This window comes from Aythya marila, assembly GCF_965140915.1.
Source record: "Aythya marila genome assembly, chromosome: 11".
In the NCBI taxonomy this organism is placed as follows: domain Eukaryota; kingdom Metazoa; phylum Chordata; class Aves; order Anseriformes; family Anatidae; genus Aythya; species Aythya marila.
This window is the reverse complement of record NC_139052.1, coordinates 4,528,729-4,555,969: the sequence shown is the minus strand read 5'-3', so window position 1 is coordinate 4,555,969 and position 27,241 is coordinate 4,528,729. Positions and strand designations below refer to the sequence as shown.

At 39.1% G+C, this 27,241-nt stretch overlaps 3 protein-coding genes across 11 annotated transcripts in view; 1 reads left to right on the top strand and 2 right to left on the bottom strand.

Annotated features, from left to right (window-relative positions):
- Positions 1-13,317, top strand: part of MYO1E (myosin IE) — an 89,374-nt gene extending 76,057 nt beyond the window's left edge. For both annotated transcript variants that reach the window (XM_082769269.1, XM_082769270.1), the window contains exons 23-28: positions 2,672-2,818; positions 4,405-4,562; positions 5,560-5,652; positions 7,320-7,512; positions 11,598-11,767; positions 12,240-13,317. In XM_082769269.1, the coding sequence (XP_082625395.1) occupies positions 2,672-2,818; positions 4,405-4,562; positions 5,560-5,652; positions 7,320-7,512; positions 11,598-11,767; positions 12,240-12,316 (838 nt within the window). In that variant the 3' untranslated portion in view covers positions 12,317-13,317. The remainder of the gene's footprint in view (positions 1-2,671; positions 2,819-4,404; positions 4,563-5,559; positions 5,653-7,319; positions 7,513-11,597; positions 11,768-12,239) is intronic.
- Positions 13,318-14,550: 1,233 nt separating this feature from the next.
- Positions 14,551-21,176, bottom strand: CCNB2 (cyclin B2). Its single transcript, XM_082769271.1, has 9 exons — positions 21,045-21,176; positions 19,900-20,028; positions 19,706-19,819; positions 19,131-19,301; positions 18,899-19,057; positions 17,185-17,421; positions 15,841-15,981; positions 15,161-15,271; positions 14,551-14,866 (listed from the first exon to the last, which is right to left on the bottom strand). Exons 1-9 carry the CDS (start codon positions 21,066-21,068, stop codon positions 14,765-14,767), a joined length of 1,188 nt encoding a protein of 395 aa, XP_082625397.1. The 5' UTR covers positions 21,069-21,176; the 3' UTR covers positions 14,551-14,764.
- A 1,186-nt stretch (positions 21,177-22,362) lies between these two features.
- RNF111 (ring finger protein 111) overlaps positions 22,363-27,241 on the bottom strand; it is a gene marked incomplete at its 5' end in the record, with an annotated part of 51,731 nt that continues 46,852 nt past the window's right edge. For 5 of the 8 annotated variants that reach the window (XM_082768671.1, XM_082768675.1, XM_082768672.1 and 2 more), the window contains 2 exons: positions 22,363-25,283; positions 25,932-26,059. In XM_082768671.1, the coding sequence (XP_082624797.1) occupies positions 25,166-25,283; positions 25,932-26,059 (246 nt within the window). In that variant the 3' untranslated portion in view covers positions 22,363-25,165. The remainder of the gene's footprint in view (positions 25,284-25,931; positions 26,060-27,241) is intronic. The other 3 variants (XM_082768673.1, XM_082768677.1, XM_082768674.1) reach the window with 1 other exon arrangement.

Below are 27,241 nucleotides of genomic sequence, written 5' to 3'. Positions count from 1 at the left end.
TTTTGAAGTCTCAGTCCTCTGCCTTGGAAGAAAATAATTGAAATGACACTTTTTAGGAGCTAATCTAGACTGGCTTTTAGCTCTGTTCTGTATTACAGACAAGAAGGGCAGAATATTCAAGCAGTACTGCCACATACTCACATCAAGTAACACTACGTAACAATTACTAAAGGAATTATCCTTTAAAATACAATTACCCAATTTGTAATTTGTTCTGTGAATTGAGTATGACAACTACTCATAGAAGTCTGCTAGTGTTTTTAATAGCAGTAAATAACTGAGTTTTACAATTTATCTGATAACCAGTGACACAGGATATCCTAACACTGTTGCAAAGGCAGGCTCTTTGCCAAGCAAGCTAAAATAGGACCACTGGCTGGGTAGTATTTCCTGTAGTGCTGGGGTTTTTCTTACATGTCTCTTTCAGAACCCTGCTGATACTCTGTTTGCTTGATGGTAGGAAGGGAGGTCATGGGTTTACTTTATTTTCTTTCATTTCTTACTGCTATTTTAAATACTAAGTAGGTAATTAGGTAAGTTTGTGGCTTCATACACACTTCCATAAGCTATAGGAAAGATTTCAGAGTTTGATCTTTTCAATATGGAATATGTAAGTGGTGGGTAAACTTTTGGAAAAATGAGTAGCAGTATGACTTATTCTTCATCTCAGGTTAGAAACATTTTTATATCTAACAGTCAAGAGTATCCATAGCAATAGTACAAAATTTTTTAATTCTGCATGAAGTAAATTGGTACTCACTGTCTCTAGAGGGAGTCATAGTCTTCAGTAACTAGATGAAAAATGATGATGAGAAAGCTACCTCTGCTTACCACCTTCGTATTTAAAGAGTCAGCAATCAGGGAAACCAGCTGTGAGAGGAAAAGGAAAGAGCATGCTTAAAGTGGAAAGCTGTTAATTGCTAGGTAATTAGGATCAGAAAAGAGTGATGAGGGAAAATAGATTTAATTTTCTCTCTGATGGAAGAGAAGGGACTTCTTTTCTGAGCTGGAAGTTATTTCAAGTTCCTTATTTGCAAGACTTAATTTACTCTTTGACTTACTGTGAAACTTTGAAGTATTGCATAATACGTAGATGGGATATCAATGCCTTCTCTGCGTGATTTATTGCTATGCAAACCATTTAAAGATGTTTTTCCTTAGTGCTCGTTATGTAACTTTGGCTTGCCCTTCACTTGGCTGCCAAAGCCACCTGCCTGGTTTTCCACAATCTTAATCACTGATGATATTGACACTGCCAAGTTTTATGCCATTAGCAAGTAAGTTTTTAGTATATTGGTTTTAGAAGAAACTGTGAAAACTACTAATAAATGCTAATTCTAAATCCAAACCTTTCATATCCAGGATTTGAAAGGTTTATTTCTCCAGAAATGCAAACAGATAGTGCCTTTTTCACTTATGAAACAACATCTAATGTATTGAAATAAATTGCTATGCTACAATTATATTTTCTAATATTACTAAAAGCAGATGATGATAAGATGGGAGCAAATAAATAACAAAAAGTCACAACTAATATGGTTAATTTTAAATTTGTGTGAGATTTTAGCATGTTGTGATGGGGAGGTCAGCTGCTTGCTTGCAGTAACTGACCTTGCTGTAGATAGCTTTTCAGTGTAACAGTTGTAGGGTGTTTTGTTTTAAATGCAGCAGCTGTGGATGGAGTTGCTAGACATTGTATTGACAATATCTTTATCATCAGTTGTGACTATGATAGCTTGCTGACCATATTTATGACCTGCTTTCTTTTCCTTGCTTTCAGCTTTCTTCTCTTAAAAAAATAAAATCCTGTAATCATCCTTGTTGGAGCAAGGAGAGGGTGTCATGGCTAGACAAAGTGAAATCTTATTTCACAGAGACATCATGTTATATTAGGTTTAAAAAACCAACCAACCAGACACTTATGTCCTTGTTCTTGTTTTATTTGTAAAGCTTTATGTATATTGCTTTTTAGAGAGGTTGCAGAAACAGATAGCCACCGATATAGTTATAGCGAGGAAGTATGCCAACATGTTGTTAAAAGGAAAAACAATACATTTATAAACAAGTTAGCATGCTGAAACAACACTAATCTAGCTAGAACTCAGAGGAACTGTGGGGACTCGGCAGAAATCAACCAAGTAAATTGCTGATGTGGATATAATTTTCTGTGGAGTATTTTTGCAGCATCTGTAAGCAGGAATCGATCCATTGATGGCAATAGATCCCAACACGTGTGTTCTTTGTACTGTATAATCATTAAGCTAAAAACGATGGAGAGTTAAGAGCTTTCATTCAGAATTTGCTTGCTTTGACTTTCAGTCTTACTTTATGACTAGTAACTTTCAAGTTTCCAATTCATCTCTAATCACAGATTTTGTCATTGTTAAGGAGATGGACTTTAATTTTAACTTCAATAGCACATGTTTTTATGAAACACTGATTACTGTAAAATGAGCAAACAGCTTGCCTATGTTTCAAACAGGGTTGTTTCAGGTATTTCGTTATCGACTGCTCAAAATAAGTGTTCTCATAAAGCAAGACTCTATGGTACACGCTCTTTGGACTTTGTGTTTTTAAAAATTAACCATGTGTACAAATTTCATTATAATGCTGGCTCTATTTGCTATTGAAATTTTAATCTGAATGGTAAATCTCTCTGATTTCTTTTCAGCACGATGCAGGATGACATGTTCATTCTACACGAACAGGAATATGATAGCTTGCTTGAATCAGTCTTCAAAACTGAGTTTTTAAGCCTTTTATCAAAACGATACGAAGAGAAAACACAAAGAAAACTACCTCTGAAATTTAGCAATACGTGAGTTATGTTTTTTCAGTGCGCTTTTAAAGAATAAATAATCATTGCTCTTGCTGACAAGGCGGATGAGTGAGAGCTGCTTGCTGAGCTCCTGCCTAGTGCTTTGCTTTAGAATAATAAGAGACAATACACTATAAAAACGCAAGGAAACCAGACGTTTTTTAGCTCATTGGAGTAATAGATTGGGGTTGTATCTGGGCCATCTGCCACTTTCCACTGTCTGTGGGCGTAGGGGAGTTGCTTGCATTCTACTGAACGTGCAGCAGGATCAAGGGTCTGCAACTTCGGCCTGTCACAGCTCAACTTTGTGCTGTCAGTGCTGTGGCTGTGCAGCAGGGGCCAGGCCAGTCACTGCACAATTAATGTGCACCCATAGAGCAAGCTTTCCCATCTCTCTGCTGCCTGCTGTTTCCTCTCATGAGAAGGGAACATCCTCTTCAAACTCCTTAACCTTGACCCAGCAGTGGAAACATTGTGATATTTGGAACACAATTCCAGAGACATAATATAATAATCTGAAATAAGGTCTCTTCTGCCAGGTGAGACGATAATTCCTGGAGGAGCTTGTAAATTATTTTGGGAACATTCCTTATAAACAAGCCTGAAAAGCTACTGAATGTTTGATGTGTGTTTTAGCTGTAAGGGCGTGCTGGAAACTATCCCAACGACTGTTTTTGTTAATACTCCTACCCTTGAAGTACATTAGCAGCAGCAGGCCTTGAATTTTTTGTATGTTCATTTCTTTAAAAGAAGTGCAAGAAATATAAAAGTTAAGAGGAGAGTCTTATTTTAGTTTGAAAGGGTATAGGAGGACAACTGAAGTTTGGAACACTCCTGTAGCATATGCTCCTATACTCAAAGCCAGGAATAAATATTTTTAATAATCCAGTACCAGGAATAAAAATTTTTGTTCATGCCAGTTGTAGTGTGTTATATTTCTTGGGTTTGCCCCAAACCGTGATTTTCTTAGCTTATATCTGATTGCATTAGAGAGCAGAAGCAGACAGATAGTATGGAAATACTTGGAAAGAGTGTGTGTGTATATATATATATAGTCATTTATATAGTTCATATATATGTGAAAATAATTAGAAAGATTGAAAAGTGTGTGCAAAAAATGTTCACTCCCCAAATATGCACAAGGCCCACTCATTAAGCACATATTGGGCACCTAATGGCATATACAGAAGAACATTTAGGAATGGAGCACTTGCTAGCTTGCACTGGTAGAGTCTTCTAGTGAAATCTGTCTTATGGTAGACATGTCTGTTGCTTAGACCCTTGTATGTTTTTCCTCAAACCTCGTGTATCTTCTTATCCTCTCCAGAGTGTCTTAAACTTCCTTCCTGTATTATGAAAGCCAAAAGATCAGTTAAGTAGAACATGTAAAAAAAAAATAAAAATTAATTAGGTGCTTTATATCATTATTCACGCATTGAATAGAGATTCTCAATCTAAGCTTTTTATTTTTATATCTCTAAGTTATCTGCTGCCAAGTGATATTGTCCTGGTTTGACATGTAAATTCTTTGGTGTTTGTTTTTTTTTTTTTTTTTTTTTCTTCTTGTTTTCATGTGCTTATATTAGGCTTGAAGTAAAGCTGAAAAAAGAGAGCTGGGGGCCCTGGAGCAGTAGTGGTTCTCGACAAGTGCAATTTATGCAAGGCCAAGGAGATATAGCCATTCTCAAGCCAAGCAATAAAGTGCTGCAGATCAGCATTGGACCAGGGCTACCAAAGAATTCCCGTATGTATGATTTTCCTTTAGAAATGAATGACTCCCGCTTTCCCTCCTTGCCTCTCTCGCATCAGCATTTTCATTGTTTCTCTGTTACACTGAAAAGAAGATCCAAGTTATGGGTCCCACTGATGCAGCAAATTTCCCTACTGTTTTATAGTCTTTCTGAAATTTAATAAATTTTTCTAAGTTTTTATTTCCCTATATACCAAATGCTTCTGAAGTGTCTGAGGTTCTCCTTGTGGCAAAATAAATAAGGGTGTTAACTTACATGCCATAGTACAAGCAGCAAGCACAATTAGCCAAGCATTTTGAAGCCGAGTGTTTCAGTCTACTCAGAGCTCGTGCAGTTCTTACAGTCATGCTGATGCAGAAAGGACATGACCTTTGTACGTCACCGAAGACTGAGCTCTAAATAGTATTGTCTGTAAAAAATAGTCTCTAAAGGTGTTTACCTTTTTGCCATATTAAATCCTTTCTGTGAAGCTTCTACCTCTTAGAGGATTCTATGGGGAGAATAGGGAAAGTTTTTTTTTTGGCACAGCTATCTTATAGGATAAAAGAAGGAAGAAAATAAATCTCTTCTCAAAGTAAAACACCTATATTTTAACTAGACCTGGAAGCATACTGCTAAATTGTTTTCCTGTTGTTTTCCTATCAAACAGGACAGTGCAATAAAATGGGGGGGGGGGATTTCTTGGTATCTAAAACTTGATTTCTAAAACTAGTCCCTAAAGCTAATAGTCCTTAAGGCTCAATTCACTGCAGTAAATTGTCTTGAGACATCTCTACCTTGAATCCTACGGCTGAACTGGATCACAAAAGGGAGAATATGCCAAAGGCATCCTTGTTGCACCTAAAGCTTTAGCAGAACATGGCCAACACCGCACATTAAATTGATTACTCCTAAGATCAGCCTCTCTGAACACAGAGGGGCCTGGTGGCCATAACCTTACCTAATTAATGTAATCAAAAAAGGGTAACAAAATGTTGCTGATTCTTTCAGGTCCTACTAGACGTAATGTTACGCAAACTAGAGGGTATTCTAACAGGTCTCAAACTCAGACTTATCCTATGAGAGCTGCGCCTCCTCCTCCCGGTAAGTTTTCTTAGCCTCAAGTTTAAAACAAAACTCAAAATTTAGGCTTTCACTTTTTTCTTTTCATCTGTGTTTTTTTTTTTTTTTTTTTCCATAAAAAACAAATATTAAGAGGATATTAAAATTTTGCTGTCTTAAATTAAACATACACTGCAGACATTTTTGAAGTGTGTCATTGGGAGATTAGTGGGAATCATCATCAAACTGGTATTCCACCAGAGACAGCTTGGTTGTTAGGGATGCTGGCATGCTCAGTCGCTGAGGAGAAGATACTGAATCTTAAAACTAACCCCATAGCCTCTCTATCGTCCTTTTTAGGGAAAAATACACACATTAATCAGGATATAGCCAACACTTTGTAATGAAACTGCTTTCAGGGCCATAAAAAACAGAATGCAATTTATGTCTCATTGTCCTACCCCGTTAGATAACTTTCATGTGTACTGAATGCTGAGCCCTATGAGCTCTGCCAGCAAGTTGCATGGCTTTTTTTTCTGTATGGGATTGATGTAATTAGGGTGTTTCACATCTGCCCTTGAGCGATATGATTAATTTAGCCTGTGAACTCAGAGGAAAGAACAATATCCCATTGACCTACAACTTCCCAAGTAGTTCTTTTTTCTACATTCCCAGAGTGTTTTTTTCAATTATTTATTTAAACAAAAGGTTCTCTTGCAGTCAGCTGCTGTTTTTTTGAGAAGCACAATGATAAGACTGTAAGTCGAGTGTGCAACCAGTCTTGGTTACCAAATGCCAACTCCCAATCCTATTGAAAAAAACAACTCATAGCCATATGACTCAGACAAAGGCCTGCATGATCAACAAGAACTGCATATATTCTAGCAAAGTGGCAAATTATTGTAGTTAAAGAAATTAACCAGTTTGTGGACACAGACAGTAAATACTTGTACAGAATGAATTAAAAAAAAGCAAGGGAGGGCTGCTTTCATTTGTATTTTCAAAATTTCAGCACTTTCACAGCTACAGGAAAAAAAGAGACCAAAAAAATAAATTAAAGGAGTCTTATGACTGTAGACCTAGCTCAAACTTGCCTTACAATAAGGCAAGTTTGGATGTAGATTTTCTTTGCATTCAAGTCAAAAGCATAGACAAAACATAATTGCAATTCAGCCTTTTGTCATAATATAGCCCCAGCGCTCATGACAGCTGCTGAGCAGACATGTCACAGAGTCCTAACTAAAAGAATCTGATTCTGTGTTCAGCAAGACACTGGGCTGACTTTACTGTGGTACTGAAGTAGATAATCACAGAGCAGTAAAATTACGCTGCAGTGTTCAGGCAGGATAAATGTAACTACTGAAGTTAAGTAGTTGCTGTGTTGACCCATAGGCATTGAAACAGCACGTTTAAAAGGTGAGCAGACTTTTTTCATTCATTCACTCATCCATTCAGTCACATCGTTTTTTAAGGTACATGTACACTTACAGGAAGCTAGACCAGTGTACATGCACACATGTATGTCTGTATGTGTGCACGTTCACATTCATGTGTCTGTATGCACAGGCATACTTATGTGCATTTTATGTATTTGTGCATTTGCACATATGTACATCTGTGTATCCATGTGTTTGTGTCTGCTTTTCATGTGTGCCTGCATACATATCCATAGTTTGGACTGGATGTGTTCATTCTTTATTTACTTCCAGGACATCAGCAAAATGGAGTAATAAATCCTTCACAGTTTGTACCACATCCCCAAGTCCCAGCCAATCAGAGAAATCTGTATACAAATATGACACGACCAACTTTACCACGGCAACTGTCAGGAGGATCGGGCAAGATTTCACAGCAACCAGAAAGCCTGGATTTTCTGAAAGTACCTGACCAAGGAGCAGCCGGGTAAGTTTCTACATTAATTTCTGTAAATAGTTCTGTAAATACACAAACTGTTCATGGCTGATTAAGTTATCGTGGATGACCAGCTTAGGCCATTAAGCAGCTCTCAGAGAACTCGCCTTCCATAGGATTTTAAAACACATGCTCCTTAACAGGTTATAGGCCTTTAGGAATGAAGGTAAACCAGTTCCAATTAAATATCTTAAGCTTGCATGGTGCCTTCTGCTTAAGGATATTAAAATACAGTAGGCCTTCTTTCCCTTCTAGTTTAGGGATAATAAAAAGTAGATGTGCTGTTTCTTGGGAACTATCAGCCACATGCTAATCACAAAAGTTGCAAGCATATTCTGAGCATTTGTAGGCACTACTAATTTTGACAATTTCAAAACCCTCAGCATATGCTAACACCTTTAAGCATGCTTCCATCTTCAATGCCTTAAAATAGTGAAGTTCATTAAATTGACATACAACAAGCAAAGGTGTTTTGCTAATGTTAGATTCTTATTTTGTCTTGAGAGTAGTTCACATAACAGCAACAAAAACTAAGCCATATGCAGGGTAAACCACTATGATTTCTACCAGACAATTGCGAGTAAAATTTATTATTGTGAAATGTAGCACCTACCAAGTACCTAATGAGGTAATGTTAGTCACGCTATCGCATAGGATTAAAAACATCAGTTGCATCATACTATATAGTTCCTAATGCTCTGGGTATACACCAACACACCCATCTCTTTCAGTCATCAGTTTATAAGGATCATTAGTATATATATCACAGTTTCTACTTTTTGTAATTGCCATTTAAAATAGTTCACCAAGAATAAAAAAGTACCTCAGACATCTTCACTGTCTGCCCTAGCTTGCACTAATATCAGTGTATGCTTGAGACAGGTAGGAAAAAAAACACAACAGCAATTAAACCCACCAACAGCTACAGCAGTAATTGCAACTAGAACAAGTATGGATCTGCCATCCACCTCTCTGATTTTATGAATGTCAGTTTTCTATAAGAAGCCACCAATGAGAGACTGCTCAATTCTGAAGAAAACAAGGAAGGAAGAGGATGTTGGAGAGAGCGAGGATTGATTTTTATTGTTCTTATTCTAAAAACAAACAAACAGCAACAAAACAAACAAACAAACAAACAAAAAAACAGCTAAGTCACATTTAGGCTTTAACATTCCAATACACAGGTTGCTGGCTATGTAGTAAACCCCACAACTTCACCAAATAGTTTGTTCCACATTTTGAAATACAGTAAAATGCAGCTTGGGGAAGAAGTATTTTGGTCAAAAATGTTAGGAGGTGCTGCACACTGAGGAGAATACAGCCAAATAATAATTTCAGGTGGGCATTGCATTACAGCTTTGGAAAGTGTTGGGGTATTGTTGGAGTGAATATACAGTGGTAAAACCTACAGGAAGAAAGATTTATTCGGATACTTTGTATTCAATGTGTTAATGCTAATAATACCCAACTCTGAGCACAATTTGTAACTGCCATAATAGTAATAATACAGCCTTGTTCTCCCTACCAGTACTAATCATTACTGAGCCATATTTCAGTAGGCGTTTCCAGAGCCATTTTATAATCTAGTTTCCAAGCAGAAAAAGCACGGTGCAACACTGTCAAATGGTCCGTTATAAGAATACAGTAGTGTCCTGAGGGAAAACAGCAAGTCTATTAAAAATAAGTCAAAAAGCTGCAGTTCTGGGAACAACTCCAGCAGAGGCCAGCCCCCTTGTTGCCCAGTAGTGGTGCTGGTCCGCAGGCCGGCTGTGCCCCGTTGTGCTTGAGGCGTGTGCACGCACCCTGCTGGCAGCCGGGGGAGGCTGAAGCCAGCCGCAGTCAGCAGGAGCAGGCCTGACTCTGGAGGTGAGAGCATTTTTGCTGGCACTTGCTATGACCACACAGCGCGCTGCACAGCAGAGTTCTGCTCTGCCTGGCTTTTTGTTCCTGCTGCAAGGGGCAGTATATTCAATTTTTTTAGAGAGCCTGGACAAATACAAGTGTGTCTTACCACTCCAGCAGAAAGGCTAAGGTACACGTCAGGTGTAGCTCATCTTCCAGCAGAAGACATATTAAAGAAATAGTTTACCTGGCAGCTCTCTTCCTAGTTTTTCTAATCCTGTATATAGTCCTGGGGACTGGCAGCAACCTCAAAGCCTTGCCATTGCATGGGAACTACGCTGATTAGTGCACATGGGTTGCTGCACTGAAACCTGTGCAGTGAAGTATGACAAGGCACCAACACAGTTCAGGCTTTAATTTCCCTGATACCAATACCTCAAGATCCAGTACAGACAGCAATGCAAGTTCTGATCCTTTTCATCACCGCACTTCTTACTGCCTGCACTCTTGGCCAGCACAATTAGGGACACAACTGGTCCAAACTATCTCACCAAGCTAGCGTATCATTTCTCACCGATAACCACTCCCCCAGTCAGTCCAAAAATAGTCTAAAAACAAGAAAAAAAAGAGAGACAGGCTCACAAAGGAATGGAGGCAGCAGATATGCCAGAGTTCAGAAAGGGCACCTGAGGGGTTCTTCCTGGTCTTCCTTTCAGCTGAACCTGTTCAGTGGCACAGCCAGACATTTCGACGGGACTATCTGTAAGTTTCTGTGATACATTCAGCTACTATGAAAAACCAATATCCCAAAAAGCAAAAGAACAAAAGAAATACACAAGTGACATTTGCAAGGCTTTTCCTCCTAAGTGTTGAGGTCCTTAATTTACTAAAATGAAGTGGTATTGCCATAATTCAGCAGTGGCTTCCAGATTTTTTTTCAGTTTTTCCTCTAGTGTAGCTGTACACAAGACATTATGAGGAGTTATGAATTTACTATTTTAAGACCACAGCTGTTATTGATGTCATTTTAAGGGTAGTATTTTTACCAAGTTAAGTTTTATCTTTAACAAGGTTTCTGTATTAACACATCTTTAATTTCTAGTGATTACTAACAATCTAATACAAGTCCAAATAAAAAAGGCAAACAAAAACCCACCGTGCTCTCACCATCAAGACATTTCATTTAAGATGTTCTTGTTCTGCTGTAGGCCCAGAAAAGCTGTTACTTCTGTGAGACTTATGCTTAACATATTTCCACATCTATCTAGTTGGTCTAGGCTACACACTGTATTGTATCCCAAGCAAATCAGCAGCCTAACAACAGGAGAACAATCCTCCCTCCACTTGAAAAATTTAGTCCCAAAATGCTAAGCCACGCTTTAAGACAACCCCAGCTTATTCTGTGATGTAGCTCACTGACAAAAATGAAGTGTAGGACTTATTATAAGTAACTACAAACATCTTCTGCAAGAGCTATGTTGCATTGTCCTGGTATCACATATCATTATCACAGTTCAGCTCCCCCACCCCCACTCCTCCATCACAGCTTTTAAAATAGGAAGTGCAATGAACAACTAAAATGACATATTGCATCTAATACCTGTTCTTTCTTCCAGCCTTTATTAGCTGATGAGCTGGCAAAACACATTTCTTCCCTTTCCTTTTCCTAATCTTTGGAGTGGTCATAGCTGTGACAGACTTTGTGCAGCATCTCCCCTGCTGCTTCAGAGTTGACTATAACAGAACAAGTCCGTAGACGGTCCTGGAATCTGAGACAACTTAGGACAGTCTCTCTTAAAGCTTAGTCACAAGAATGGTAAAGTAGCAAACCCGTGAGCTAGAACTTTGTTTTTATTACTGGAAATTAAATTCCTGCTGAAATGGGAGCACAGAAGGAGCTAGACTAAGCCACGTAGTTGCAAAGATATGCATGAGCTGCATGTGCCCATTTATTTACGTTCTGGTCTGAGCACTATCTTCACCTATGTATTTAAACTACTGTTTGGAAGTACTCGTTCATCCATTTTCAGTAGGAAGTAAACAGCAACTCTTAACCCTTTCATGTGGAAGAGTCTTATATGCCTATATTTAATTGGTGTGAAATTTAAGAGCTATTTTCCCCTTTTCTATGATATTCTTTACAATCTGTTCATCGGGATGGGTTGATAAAGCTTAGGTTCAAGTCATAACAAACTTTGAAACACATTAACATTGCCCTTCCATCCTCTCTTAAGTGTTCGCAGGCAGACCACAAACCGGCCCCCACCAGCTGGAGGAAGGCCTAAACCACAGCCAAAACCTAAGCCTCAGGTACCACAGTGCAGGGCACTGTATGCATACGATGCTCAGGACACAGATGAACTTAGCTTTAATGCCAACGACGTGATCGATATAATCAAAGAAGGTACGTAGAAACATAGAAAAAAGCTTTTGTTACTAATAGTTAAGAACTGTTTTTGGAGTTACCCCCAAGTTATCTTCCCTGATACAGCTTGCAAATTTCTGTGATAGTTCAGAGAGCAGAGACATCCACAACAGTCACACCTATGCACTTTAAAATATCAGAGTTGACAGTTGAAAGCTATTCACTTTATTTGCTACTGTAGATCTGTCAATTTAGAGTGTAACTATCCAGGTTCTGACTGAAAGTTAGCCTAATCCACAAGAACCAAGTAAATCCAGCTCCAACTCTTTGATTTCATCCAAAGCAACCTAACCTGAAGTTGCTGTGATTAGCAAATTCAGTTCTCCAAATCATTTATCATTATCCTTCGTGAGAAGGCTGTCAGAAGTAGAACAGCTTGGTGGGCTTGCCTCAGAAAGTATACAATAAGGTATACAAAACCTCTATCCTTACTTTACTTTCTTTGTCACAGATCCTTCTGGTTGGTGGACAGGAAGACTACGAGGGAAACAAGGTCTGTTTCCTAACAATTATGTCACTAAGATATAAAAGACTGTTAGGCAAGAAAATGCTATGAAGCTAATGATGTTTGAAGATGTTTTCCCTTACCTTCAGGACACTGTTCTCCTGAGATCTGCTATTCTCAGCATTTTTCACCAGTAAAGTTGTATACAAGGAACAAGAAACTTATCCACAGCAGAGACTTTGATATTTGTCTCAGAAACGTATGGCAATGGACATACTGACTAATTATTTATTATATTTAAAACCTGGTTAACACCTAGCAAGTGAAAATACTCAAACCTGTCATTGTTCTGAAACAGAAAGGTGCTTTGCAGTCTGGGACCAGGGACTTTAAGGTGTATTTAATAAGTGCCTTTAGTTGAATATCAGTAATCTTTTTAATTATCTGATGAAGATTATGTTAAATGCACATTTCCTCTAATGCAGATCATTCTGGGGAACATGTTAAGTATGCTGCTACGTGTTTAAAAGTTAGGGTCATTTGGGATATTACCATCTAAAAATCTACTGCGATGGTATATTTAAATAATTCTGTACAGAGATGTAATAGAATTGGTTTGCATTTACTGATCTATTTAGGGACTCCCAACAGGCACTACAAAAAAGTTTAAACAAAACTATGTAGTACTGTATGCTAAACAATGTTGCCTTCAAGATTTATATTGGAATATGGCTGGCCCATGTTGGAATTCTGTTTAATGCTCTACCTGTTATAAGAAATGTCTTTATGCACAGCTGTACATTTATAGAAACAAATCCTATACTGTATATAAAAATTGAATATGGTAGAAACATGTATGAATGTATAACATAGTATTCCACTGTTCTTACCATAAAGTAGTTCTACTAGAATTTTTATGCCAGGTACTTACAGATATGCACTACTCCTTTTAAATGGTAAAGCAAGTGTTACTGCTTAAGTCTAATTGCCTCCCACACCATTGAGAGTGACTGTTGCTTGCCATACAGTTATCAGCATTCATTGCTTTGCCTTGTGAACCTCCATAAAATAAAACAAGCAGCAGTTAGCTCAACAGGTCTCTGTGCAGTTTGTTTTCAGATATATATATATATAGCAACGTTTCTTAACCACTTGTTTCAAAAAAAAAATCCTCTACTGTGCTCTAACTCAGCTTGTTTTCACTCTACCCAGATAAAGAGCTATGCACTACACTTTTTCCTCTGAGCTTTTTCTGTTTTAAGGTGTTGAATCCTGTCCCTCCTAAGCTTCATTTAGGAACACAAACTCCATCTCCATTAAGAGATTTGGCTCCTTCAAAAATACCTATTTGCATTAAGTGCTAGACTTTACTTATTCCATGGGAGAGAAATCTCTTGCCATAAAGATAAAAGTCTGCAGCTTCAACCTCCCACAGGCATGGATGGCATTGAGGCCTAGGCACAGTTCTGTAGTACTGGGGACTTGCCTTCTACATCAGAGCCCACACACTCATGGAGTTCAGCATAATTTACAGACCAGCAGTTTGAAGGTCACCATTAAACACATAGTACTAAGTTAATAAGCATAAATGAAGTGAGGCAGAAGAGCTGCAGTACTTACGTGCTTATATTCCTCTGAGCATACAAGTAAATACCTGTGCTTATTAGAATAAAAGAATAACAAAGGAAATCAGATATTGTAAGTGTATTGTATTCTCTCAGGTATTGAGGTTTACTGAAAAAAAATAAAAAGGGGAAAAAGAACAGGCAATGAGAAGCTATTTTTTTTGTTTTTAAGACGTAGAGTAGGTTTTAAGAGGCAAACTGATACAAAGGTCTGATCCCTGTAGTTCTACATCTACAACCAGTGCACAGAGTAGTCTGGCATCACAGAGGAGTTTCCTGCCTCAGCTCTCTGTTTAGGCGTACAAAGATAGACAACACATTGTCTTATCTTCACTCCGTTGCCTGAACACAAAGCCTTACAAGGCTGCATCTGTTAAAGCTGGGAAAAGTAGGAGGCTGTAAGTCAACAAACTACAAAAAAACAAGTTCTTGAAGACTTCTTTGGGACATGGCACTGAAATAAACACCGTATTCACTACCCCATAATGTATACCAAGGAAAGTCCTGCTCTTTAAAAGTGTGAACAAATTGCTAAATGCAAAGCCAAAAGATACTGAACAACCGCAGAAAATACACGTATCTAACTGCACATTGTATCAGTCACCTACTTTGTCCAATGTCCTAATTCAGCAAATTGCAGGTATTTCTAGATATTGCCCTTAAAAGATTCACAGTTGCAGAGAGGCGTTACTGTTCTTTTTTTTTTTTATGGTTTTGTTTTTTTTAAAAGAGAAGAGCTTTATTTCTGAGCATACAGTTGTATTACAAAGCAAGTTTAAAATTTCACCTTCGGAGGGTCTGAAACGTCTGTGGTAAGGCTAGAATGCTATTTACAAAGACCAGTAGCTTTATCTCAATAGACAACTAAGGACAAAGTGCATATCATCAGATACATGTCTAGGGTTATCATAAGAGTGATGATGCTAGGTCCTTGATTGTCTTGCCGTTCAGTTGAGAGATTGTGCTGATCCTCAGGAGTTTGCTACTCGCATACTTGTTCTTTATAGCCTGCAGAGGCAGAGGAATAATGTTACAGAAGATCTACACACACAACCCTTACTTTGTTCAATTATTCTGCTTTGAAAATAAAAGTAAGGTTAGAAGTGAACCAACACAAAATAGCAAGAGCACAGTTTTACTTTAAATGTTTTGTAATTGTTAGTACTGATGGAATATTTTTTCACAGGCTTGTCTAAATAGCTTACGCTTTAAGGTAACATACACAGAACATTTATCTAAGGAGTCACAATATGCAGCAAAGGTATTACTAAAACATAAGAAAGTTTAAGTATTTATACTTACAGTGTATTTTGTTAAGTTCCCATTTACTTTAACCACATTCTTGGCCATATGCTTCATAGTCATCACAAGACTGTCTTCTGCATACCCAGTGTAGTACTGCTGCTTTGTACCCTACCGTGTAACAGTAAGAAATTTAAGATTTACAAAGTGGGGATTCTGCTTACGGCACAATCACTTCAGGTAGCCAGCACCCCAGGCTTCAACTACTAACTTTGAGTACTAGAAGTTGTAGTACTGTCAGTTTAGAAGACAAATTCAGAATCATATCTAGTGTGCAGTGAAATCTGGACACATAAATACCAAGAATCATGCTTTCGTAATGCATGGAAGACAAAAGAAACAACCCTTGCAAGAGTAACCAGTAGCTGATTTACAATTTACTATTCTCAGTCCATAGCTTCATTATCCTACCTGAGCTACTTAGAGTGTAGTCTTCTGTAACTCAACACTTTCATAGGAAACCATTGTATAGTGGTGTTCATATAGAAAAAAAGTCAGTTTTGGTTTTAACGGTATGTTCCATATTCTACCTTCAGCTTTGCATCAGCCTGTCCTAATGTCATTTGATCCCCCACATTATTACTGATGTAAACACAATTTCCTTCAGTAGTGGTTTTAACAGTTTAATTCCATTGACTGGAGGAAAAAAAACTCACAATGTGTTTGATTAAAATACTTACCCATTTGTTCTGTCCCAGAATCTTTTGAGACAAGCATAGCGCAGCTGCTGCAATCTCTGAAGGATGATGGTGTACCATGTCATAGTCTATCAATGTCAATTCCATCAGGTATTTTGCTAGTGTATGTTGCTCAGCATCAGCCTATCAGATTGAGAGTTCGTTAAGACACAAAGTTTCACTTCGCCTCATCAAGATACTTCAGGGTTGTTTATTCTTTTAATTAATTAATAAGTTGACTAATCTTGTTTTGCCAAGAAGATCTTTATAAGGCCTAAGGACCATATTAATTAGCAGTTACTTCAGAATTCCAAACCAGTGCAGTCTAGCAGCCATTTGGCATTTAGACATAGACAAGTGAGAGATTTTAACAGAAAAATGGCAGCATCAGGCACTGCTGTACCCAGCTAAGGGCTACAAGTGCTCCCTCTGTAATACACTACTAGGTGGGGAAAAATATACATTAAGTAGATCTTCATTAAGGCATCAGCTAACTTCAAGAACTACTTAGTGGTCTGTTAAAGTAAATGAAGCCCACTTCAAGTGTGGGCAGATTACTTAAGTGTAAGAGCCTCCTAATAGTGAAGGCTCAGCTCAAACAGAAAGCTTACCTTTTGATTCTTAAGATAATACAGCATTTGCATCCAAGAATCACGAAGAACTGATATTGCTTGCCTTTTATGAGGAACACCGTGATTACCAGACAAGAGGCTACTCTGAAAGCTGGGGCTCTGCTCTAGGTGCGTTCAGTTTACTGTAACAGTAAACTCACTGCAATTAAGACTGAACACAGGCCCCAGTAAATACAAACATGAAACCACTGCTGGCTGCCACAGTGTGAGGTCTTATTCCTCTGCCTGCAGTTTCATAACTGAACATTCCTTGACACAGCACAAAGCAAGCAAGATAACAACACCCAAAGCGTTACCATCTTTACACCATCTTGACTGTCAGGGGTGTTCATATCATCATATATCAATACCTGAAGGGAGGGTGCAATGAGGATGGGGACAGGGTCAGCAGTGCCAAATGCCAGAGGAGAGGCAATGGGCACAAACTGGAACACAACAGGTTCCGTCTGAACAGCAGGAAGCACTTCTTTACAGTGCATGTGACGGAACTGGAACACATTGCCCAGAGGTTATGGACTCTCCCTTCCTGAGGATCTTCAGAAGCTGCCTGGATGTAGTCCTGGGTAAGCAGCTCTAAATGTCCCTGCTTGAGCATGGGGGTTGGACCAAATGACTTCCAAAGCTCCCTTCCAATCTCAACCATTCTATGATATATACACAGGAAGGTTCTAGGCAATAAGGCAAGCTTCTAGGTTCAGTAAGGACAAGTACCCACCTCTCCAGCTTTTGATGCTCTTCTTAAGAAATGAAGTGGAAGAGGCCGCCCCAAATCAAAGTTCAACTCTTTAAGTATTGTCATCTCCATTTCTCTAACTTCAGCACCAGTGTAAGCGTTGTCAGTAATGTAAACAAAGTCTGCTACATCAGGAGAGAACATCTCTTCATATTTTGAAGCTAGAAGCAGCGCTGTTACACCTACCAACTGAAGTCTCTTACGAGATACTGAATAAGTCTGCAATATAAGAATTTGAAAAGTAAGACCCAAAATATCAAACTCTAGACACACAGATTCAAATTCATCGGTTTAAATGCCAGTATGCGTTTATTCTTAAAGACATAAAAGAAATTTTCTACTTTTGAGTCAGAAGTAATTACAAGCTCAGAGAATCACAACTTTGGAGTTAAGATGTTGTGTTACAGAACTCTAACATGAAGAGCAGCAGACTTTTTAGGATTAATCGAACTCCTTTAAAAGGATAGTTATTGTCTTGTACTTTTTCTGCAACGTTGCTAATTCAGCTAGAGACCATTGGATGGTTCATACTGTGGTATGAACATCGTTATCACTATCATTTACAACTCCAGTTCTGATTAATGGTCATGTAAGTACTGGTTCTGGGGTAAGATTGTAAGATCCCACCAATTGTTAGTATCATTACCATACCAATGTCCATCCCACGTCTCAGGATTTGCACAGTGTATCAATTTGCAGATTTGTTTAGCAGAGACCAAGCATAGCATGATTTAGTAAGAGATCAAATACTTCCTCTAGTTGTTTTTCCTCGCCTTTCAGCTGAGACCAATAGCATTTTAAGTTCCCTAATTTCTGTCCCTAGTTTCTCTTCTATTCCTGCTTTGGATGGTGCGCACTTAGATTTTTGCAGCAGTTTACCCATGGCAATCCTGCTGACTACTCCAATTTTAGTGTCGCATTAAAGTGAACAGAGTCAATGTTTGCCTGTTTCACAGCCCTGCCAAGGGCTTTCACTGAGAGAGTTCCTCAAAGTTGAATGTATTTAATAAGGTGACAGATATAACAGATTTAGAAACGCCGTTGAATAAATACACTTACTGCAATAGCACTAACATATAATAGTGCTAGCAAAAATCTATCCCTCACCAAAAGGTGAAGGCACAGAGCTTAACAAGGTGTCCCTGTCCTGGCAGAGGAGAAGGAGCCCAGTCCATCAACTGCCTCCTCTACCTTTCCAATTTCTTTTTTCTTCCCTAAGCTTTCCTTTCTTTGTCACTATAACTTTTTTTCCCCCTAACACAAACTTTTTCTTTAACTGTTCCATCTCAGGTGTGATGTTTAGCACGATTTGGGTGAAGAGTTTAGTACTACAGTAATAATATGTTTAGCATGTACCTCATTATGCTCATTATCATATCCAGGGGTGTTAACTTTAATGTTCATTTTACACATAATGGAGTAAAAGTTTTCTCTCCAGCACCATAACCCTCAAGATTCTGTTATGTCACAAGAACAGGGCCATCACACCAACAGAGGACTCACTCCATCAGCAAGCTCTCTTACCAAGCTTGCAGGCCTCCATCCATAATGTTTGCATACTGGATAGAAGAACAAGCTGTTCATCTCCCCGTTGCCTGAGGCTGGTGCTTATCGGTGACACTAACAAGTCTGACTAATCCCCAGTCAGTGAGCAAATCGTGTAATCCAAACATGTTGACAAACATTGCAGACTTACTTGTAAGAAACGGTCCATAATCGCAACACACATGTACAGTGTTTCCTGCAGAAGCTGGAATCTTGAGTGGACCTGGACAAGCCAGTCAACTAAAATTGCACGCATACGCCCATTGATCGTCTTCCCGTCAAGGTAATGTGGGCGCACCGACTGCTGCAGCTGTTGGAGAAAGAGCTGCGTGAGCAACAAGATAAACACTACGCTGCAGCAGCACAGATTCAGTATGTCATACCTCAAGCTGTCTCAGATACAGATAGATATCCTTTACGTAGTCACTACAGAGCTGGGGATTCCCACAGTCCTCAGCATCGATGTCTTCTACATTGTTGAGCAACACATCAGAGAAAGCTTGGCACAAATCCTCTTCTTGCATAGATACATCCATAGGGACAGGAGACAGAACCTAAGGAACAGGTCAGTGCTTACATAACCACAAAGCGGCAATGTTCCTTTATCCCCACGTTTTTCAAGTTACTAATGTAACAATTTCTTAAGATAAAAGTTGAAGAAGAAGCTGCACTTTAGTGTGGCAAACTTTCACCCACATGCCAGCCAGCCAGAATCAGTAGACCTTTTAGTAATCGCCCACTGAAAGAGAAATCTGTAGGCATCACCCTGCAGTACTTCAACAACTAATTCTGTTGCTTTAATATTAGCCTTTAAGCACATGTATTGAACCAAAACCTCAGTACAAAGGGTTTGCTTTTCCATTATGGAAACAGGATACATCTACAAATAAAATTTGATGTTAGCACTCTCACTTACAGAGCTGAGATTAAGAAGCACGTTAGCATCATAACTTCCTACCTTTGGAACAGTAGTTTCTTTGAACACTTGTTTCACAGCAGCAGGACGTTTAGGCTGTATGATTGTATTCGTCATCTTACTGGGCTTTGCGGATGGTTTGAAGCAGTCTGTTTTCTACAGTGAAATCAATAATTATTAGTACAGAGCTAGCTATGCATCTTTTCCTTATCAGTAGATTTCAAATGTTACTTTACCTTAGCTGCACGCGTTCCTCTTGTTGTAACTTTGTTTCCTATTTCTTCCAAAGCAGCTCTTTTAGCAGTCACTTGGGTTTTGGCTTTACCATTAAGTTCAGTCACAGCATTCTCCACCCCCATGGTGATCTAAAAAAGTAAAAATTCAGTTTAAAAGTCAGAGACTAACTTCATTTAGTTTTCAGATACCCGACGACGTTTACAGCACTTGCCACCACTGTACTGGTATACCTCTACGTATGCCATCTACTACTAAAGGTCGTAGTTTTTATTTCCTACACATTCACGTGGGCTCCAGGAAGAAATCTCAAGCACACGGATTGAAGAGAGTACCATGAAAAGCACAGCCCATCTCATTCTTCCTTACAGCCTTTTAATTCCATGTCACAAGGTAGAGCTCTTACCCGCCCCCTAGCTATCTACCGTGTTTCCCCACCCAGTAACCAGAGCAGCATTTCCATGCAGATGAGCAAGGCGCTTTTTGTCCACAGAATTCTAAAGGTTGGAAAAGACCTCCAAGATCGTCTGGTCCAACCGTTCCCCAAATTCCAAGCCACGTAACGAAAATCCTTATATACATGGAGATAAACGGCCGGTGTTTGCCGTGGGGAAAGGAAAAAGAACAAAAAAGAAACACAACACCAAACAAACGCTACTTTTCAAGAGCTGCTACTGAAGTTTTTAACCCTTGCAGAATTATCCCAGAAAAAAAAAAAAAAAAAAAAAAAAGTTGCGGTTTTTTTGTTTCCTTCCCTCACCTCGTAGTTGGGCAGCCGGGATCTCCCCCCCCCAACCCCCCCACACACACCCCCCAACCCCCCCACACCCCACCCCCCGCCAGCAGCGTGAGGCCGGGCCCAGTTGCGGGCCGAGGAGCCGCCAGGGCAGGCGCCCGGCCCCGTGCCCCCGGGAGCAGCACCCAGCGCCTCAGGGACTCCCCCCCGGCCCCCGCTCCCCTCAGGGCCCCCCCCAGCCCCCCGCGTGCACGCGGCGCTGGGCGCCCCCGGCCCTACCCGGCCTCAGGGCGAGGCCCTGCCCGGCCGCCCACCCACCGCCCGCGGGCCCCGCGCTCGGGCAGGTGCCGGGAGCTCTCCCAGCGCCTCGCCCAGCTGCCCAGCGGGGCCCGGCCGCCCCCCGTCACTCACGGCTGCGCGGCGCGTTACGGCCATGGCTCGGCGATGGGGGAGGCTGCTGCTGCTGCTGCTGCTGCTGCCGCCGCCGCCGCCGCGCCGCTGCCACAGACGGAGACCCCCAACTGCTGCCTCGCGCCGCCGCCGCTCCCCTTTAAACTCTCTCCCGCGCTCCTATTGGGCAGCTTCGTACGATGCACGCGCTCCATTGGCCCGCCCCTAGGGGCCCCGCCCGAGGAGGAAACGGTTTCAATCGCGTCCGGCAATTCCGGGGGGCGGGGCTCGCGCCCCGCCGGCGCTGAGGGGTGGGGCCCAGGCGCCGCGCGCTGCCCCCGCCATACCGTGCGCGGACGGCGCATGCGCAGTGGCGGGTGGGAGCCCTGAGGGGAGGCAGGGCCCGCCTCAGCCTCAGCCCCCCCCTCCCCGTCAGAGCTCAAACAAAAAAAGCAAAAGCAACGAGTGGAAATAGGACAGCAAGGGAGGGCGCTGCAGGGAAAGCGATCCGGGGAGGGCTCCCCTACCCCCACCCCCTCTCTCTAAAGAAAGAGCCAAAAAATCATGCAAAGGTTTTTATTACCGCTTACTAAAGCAAGCACTGGGGCGTGGCTCGTGCATTTTCCACTGCAAGTAAACTAAAAACAAAAAACCCTCCACACCAAACAAGAGTGCTCAAGTGCTGTTGCCACCAAATCCTTACTTCACCTTCCCACTTTAAACGATGTTCTATTCCATTGAGGGTTTTGTTTATTTTTATTTATTTATTTTAAATAAATGTAAATCTTACCTTGCTTGTGGTATTTTAAAACATAACAGTACTGAAGATTCAGTAAAAGCCTCCAAAACCGTAAATTTGGAGCCTGTACACACTGAAGATGTAACTAGCACAAATCACCTGAATTGCAAAGAGCACTAATAGATGTATGTATTTAGGATGCAATTTCAGTTTTCTTAAATATATTTTGTATCATGCTCCTGAGATTCAAGAATTTTGATACTAGAGTAGTTGCCTAAAACAAGACAGAAAAATCTACTTACAATTGCCTAACAATCTCCCCAAACTGACTGGCTTTGTTTATTCACAAGCGCACATTAACAATTTGATAGCCTTTGTAAGATCAGTCTCCTTGAATTCCTAAACTTCAGATAAATGACACTATTTATTATCACACTGAACTGCTGCTAAGTGTTGGTTGATCCTTCACTGAGACTATTTTTCCTTGTCAGTACCTGTGAGAATACACATACACAAAAGAATTTTTACAGATCAAGACTTACAAAAGCAAAGTAAGGACGGCAGAAGGAAAAAAACTTGCATAAGAAACAGGTCTTGAATGATACCAGTCTAACATTTTATTTATTGCATACAAAAGGATTTCTTTTGACAATGGAACTTTATATGAAAAGTAATTTAATGCATACTGTTGAGAATCTTATCTTCAAAGTCAAAGATGCTGCAGAAAACTTAAGGCAATGCATCTAAGCATGTAAAGCACAGTAAGTGGTGGAAATTTTCAAAATCAAAAAGCCTACTCATTTTCTTTCCTTTAAATTATGGTTAAGTCACAACTTTCTGGAATAGAAATAGGCTGCAGCTTTAGTAGCCCCTGCAATAGCATATCAGATCAGAACACTGATTCCTGGCAAATACCTAAGTGTTCAACATCACATTACAATGTTATGCATACATTTAAGAGCAAGACAATATCAGTAGCAGTTATAAAACAAGTCAACGCATGGGCCACTAAAATACCTCTAGTACCAGGCACCCAGACTAGGTGCATAAGAGAATCCCTAAAAATAATCCCACAAACCTGTGCTTCTTTGTCTTCTAAGAAATCCAAAAGAGATTACATCACATACCCAGGGTCTCACTTATTTCACAGGCCCTGGTTGTTGTGTTGTTGTTTTTTTTGCCCCAAGTCTCTCAAGTACCTTCTTGGAAACTTTTTAAAAGTGATTATTGTCAAACTTCAAGCATCAGTGGTCAACTAACTTCCCTCCTTTTCAACAGTCACTGAAGAATAGGAAGTGTTTACTGTTCAGTCCTTCCCAGTAACTTTTTTTTTTTAATTAAAAAAAAAAAAAAAAATGCAGCTTCAATTTCACACTCACTTTCAGTTTCCCATAGCCATAATATTCAAGAAGGTTTAGCATAAAACCATGCCAGGTTTTGAAGCAATCAAATCATGTTACCTCTCTCCCATATTCCCCATTGTACAAACACAAAGTGGTTTTAAGTTCAGTTTTAGCAATGCAATTAAGCTTGAGAACGTTGATTTAACACACATGCTGGAAAAAAAATTCTCCCCACTTAATGCCTCAGTGCCAGAGGTGTTAAGTCTGTTGCCAGCAATAGACACTGCGTTGGGAAATGCTACTCCTAACAGATTAGAGGACAAAAAAAAAGGGGGAAGCAGCTTTAACCAGACAAAAAACAGGCATTAAATTAGATAAGGTAATATTTATAAATGGATCACTTTTTTAGTGTAAACATAACATTGTTTTCTAGGTTTACTGTAAACTGTTTTACACTTAATCTGATTATGAAAGACAAAGACAAGAGAAACTGAAGGTATTTATTATTCAATCCACTTACAAAGCAGGTAGCTTAATGCAAGCTTATTGACATGTTCATATATGATCCCCTAGGAACATCTTTTCCAATGTGACAGTAATACTGTCTCAATGTTTTCGCAATTTTCAGCAACTGTTTGAGCACATTTAAATAAACTATAATCTATTATATGTGAGACAATGTTTATGAGCAACTTGAGACCTGATGTGGATTAAAACTTCCTCCAAAGGCGAAATGTTAGTACATTATAACTTAATTCTATACACTATATTATGCAGCAAATCTCAACTATAGAAAATATTTCAATCAGTGATGGACTGTTGGTAATTTATAGAGGGAATCTATGATCAAGGCAAAACTAGGCAACCACAATTTGTGTCTCAGTTTCTACAGAAATTTACAGGCTTTCAATTTACTAATGAAAAATAAAACAAGAGACAGCTGAATTTTGCTAATTTTATTAACTTTAAAACTAATAAAAATCCCAAGACAAGCCTGGAACCTTTAGAAGTTCTACGAATGCATGTGTATGTGTCAAAAAACACCAAAAAAAAAAAAAAAACCCTGCAGCTCTAAATCCTGATTGAATGGTTTTTATATTAGAAAACAAACAACCTTGATGTGCACAGATACTTCAACTTAAGTTAGCAGAAGACCAAACAAAGATTCTAAGCTATTTTTCCATTTCCCTAATAATTCTTTCAATTTGCAAGTATCTACAATCCAGCTAACTGAAATCAACATTTAGTGTTCACTAGAGAGCTGTTTCACAGCAGCAAATATTAAGTTAGGGATTCAAATTTCTAGACATAGGAAGAAAATGATAAATACAATCTGAACAGCAGTCTAAATGTTTAATATTGACATTCAAATACATCTGCATTGTGCTGAAATCTTCAAACAAACACAAAAATCTGATCAGACAAACTGGTGATGAGTATGCTATATGTATCAGTCAAACTGAATATAGTTCGTATTCTGTTCCCACTATTTAAGGATGTTATTTGACTCAAAACTGATATTGTAAATATACAGCAGCCATTTTTTCCTAATTAAGGAATGTCTCAATACATAATATTATCCTCTTCTAGATGATCTTTATACATTAAACTAAAATATATGATTGATTAAATTAAGGAATCCGAGGTTAGTAATGAGTGAAAATCATACTTTCAAAGCTCGATACTATGTAAAACAAACCAAAAAAAGAGACCACACAGTTCTACTTACTAAAGCAGCTAATCTTGCCTGCAAGTTTGGGGTCACAAAGCCCATAATATGTGCAAACAAATGCAATACAAGGAACCATGCAAAAATACAGTAATGAATCAAAAGAAAGATGTAAAACCTAAAAAAAAAAAAGTTTTATAAATATACTGAAACTCAACTGTCTTCTACATAAACTGTAGGTCTAGCATTAGTTGTACCATATAGCAGAGCCAGCACTCTAGGTTCAATGCTTCCAAATCTGCGCAGGTAAGTCATGCCATCTTTGGTTGACTGCAGTACCAGGAAGGATGAGAGGGAGCGAGAAGGAGGACCATAGTTCTGGAAAGTGGTGTCAACTTTCACTAGGCAGTTGAGCCTCAATGTCCACTCTGCAAATGGGGCACTTCTTGTTAGTAATCAGCCACTGATCTACACATACTTGGTGGAAAAGGTGCATACATGGAAGTCGCCTGTCATCAAAACAGAAAAAGTGCATTAGCATTAACATAGCATTTTCACATCAACATTGCCGTTTTTTCAATGGCTATGCAGACCTCACTATTTTTTGTATGTGTATGTTTTTCCACAAGTTTTACTAGCCTTTCCAGTTGACCTGCATTTTGTCTAGTTCCAAGAACAGGAAATGAAGTTAAGTACCAGGTTGCTCCTAATGTGTTACAACAATTTAAACCTGTTACACAGCTTAAATAGCATTATTACTCCAGATAAGTTGAAATTAATCTGGAATTCACCTGGTTAATTCCTTACGCAAGATACTGTGCAGAGAGCACAGTATGATTTGAATGAAGCACTATCATCCATACCCTAACTTTTTTTTTTATATATAATGTTATCATCATCATCTTTTGTTAAAAGATAGACAGTCAACTTAAGGAAGACCATAAGAAGAGAACCTACATCCTACCCAAAGACAACACAGAATGAACAATAAGTGCTTTCCATTAAAGCTTGTTTTATACAATGGTTATAAGGACAGATAATGATTAGTCGTAAAAGTTAAACATGGTAGTGTTGCAAAGAGTAGCATAACATATCCAAGTATGGTCTCAAATCCAGAATATTAGCACAGTATTATGATATTCAGTGGTACTATTTACCTGACATCTTCACCTTCCTCTAATATAGATAAGCAGATGGTACACTTTTCCTCTGTGTCTTCTTCCGTTCCTTCCTCCCCATCTTGCTTGCAGTGCAGTTTCCTCTGTGAGAACCAATCAGTTGTTACCTTATTAGTAGAGACGACATTATTGACAAACTGAGTAAAATCTGTTTTTAATACAAGTTCAACACACATTTCTTTTAAAACATTCCATATTCTTAAGTATTACTTATTCAAATGTGCTTGAACCAAATGAAGAATTATCACTTGTAGCAAAAAAAAAAATCACAAGATAGTTCAACTTTAATTAATTCTTGTGACTGGACTGTTAATATATGTATTTAGTATTGTTGCAACCAGTCCCTTCATTTGTGGCTTATATGCAAGTATCTTCATTTCATTCACAACGAGGCAAGAAATATACACACAGTATCTTAAAGTCACTCTTTATCAAATGATAAAGAACACTACATAAGTGTGGATGGGATTCTATATAATGGTATAATAAACCAATTGAGAGAGAACAGAAGTCGTGGAAATTCTGTACCAGACTCAAAACTTGACTGTCTTCCTAGTGTGAGCAGGGTGAAGGTTAACATTTTAAGTATCAAGCTGGTAAATGTTGTGAACAAATTATTACAACTCAACTCCAAATGAAGTCTTACTGTACCTGATGAGTCATCCCTGAAGCCTGTTGACTATTTAGTTATTACCAATAGCTATTTCATTGCTCACATGGCTATTCATAATTGCTGGACAAGTTATTTAATAATGTGGCTGAAGATGGCATCTGAGTGCCACTGCTGGGATGCAGGAAGAAACAAAATTTTAACCTACCATTTCCTTTCTTACCCAAACAGAGGCATTTAGGAGAGAAGGCATATTTCCACTATTAAGTACTTAACTATTCTGAATACTGAAGAAGCCACCTTGAAAATTTCAGCTGTCCCATTCTTCTCCCCATCTACATTTACAACACTTACTTCCCTGTCCCGCTCATTGCTTAAAGTATTCTATAAAATACAGTTTTCAATGCAAAATGCACAGTTCAAAACCACAGTAAAGTTATCAGCTAACAACCGAAAGAACATTATTCTGACTGATCTGGAAAAGAAACACAGAATGAAATGGAAATCTAGGTGGAGAAGCGGATTAATACCTCATAGTGGGTCTATGGTGCCAATGAGAAGTGTGGGACTAATCAGACCTACCAAGCATCCCAAGCAGAACTGTCCATATGAATTTGGCTCTGAATCTTGTCAAAACTACACAGTTAAACATTTTGGCCCATTAAACTTGAAAGGTATT

Bases quoted from the DNA above. Each gene is read 5' to 3' on its own strand.
- CCNB2 (XM_082769271.1), bottom strand. From the start codon at position 21,068: ATGGCCGTAACGCGCCGCGCAGCC. The intron at 15,982-17,184 runs GTGGGTACTTGT...TCAATCTGATAG, and splicing joins GAGCATCAAAAGCTGGAGAG to GCTGATGCTGAGCAACATAC. The intron at 15,272-15,840 runs GTAAGTATTTTA...GTTACACGGTAG, and splicing joins TTCTGGGACAGAACAAATGG to GGTACAAAGCAGCAGTACTA.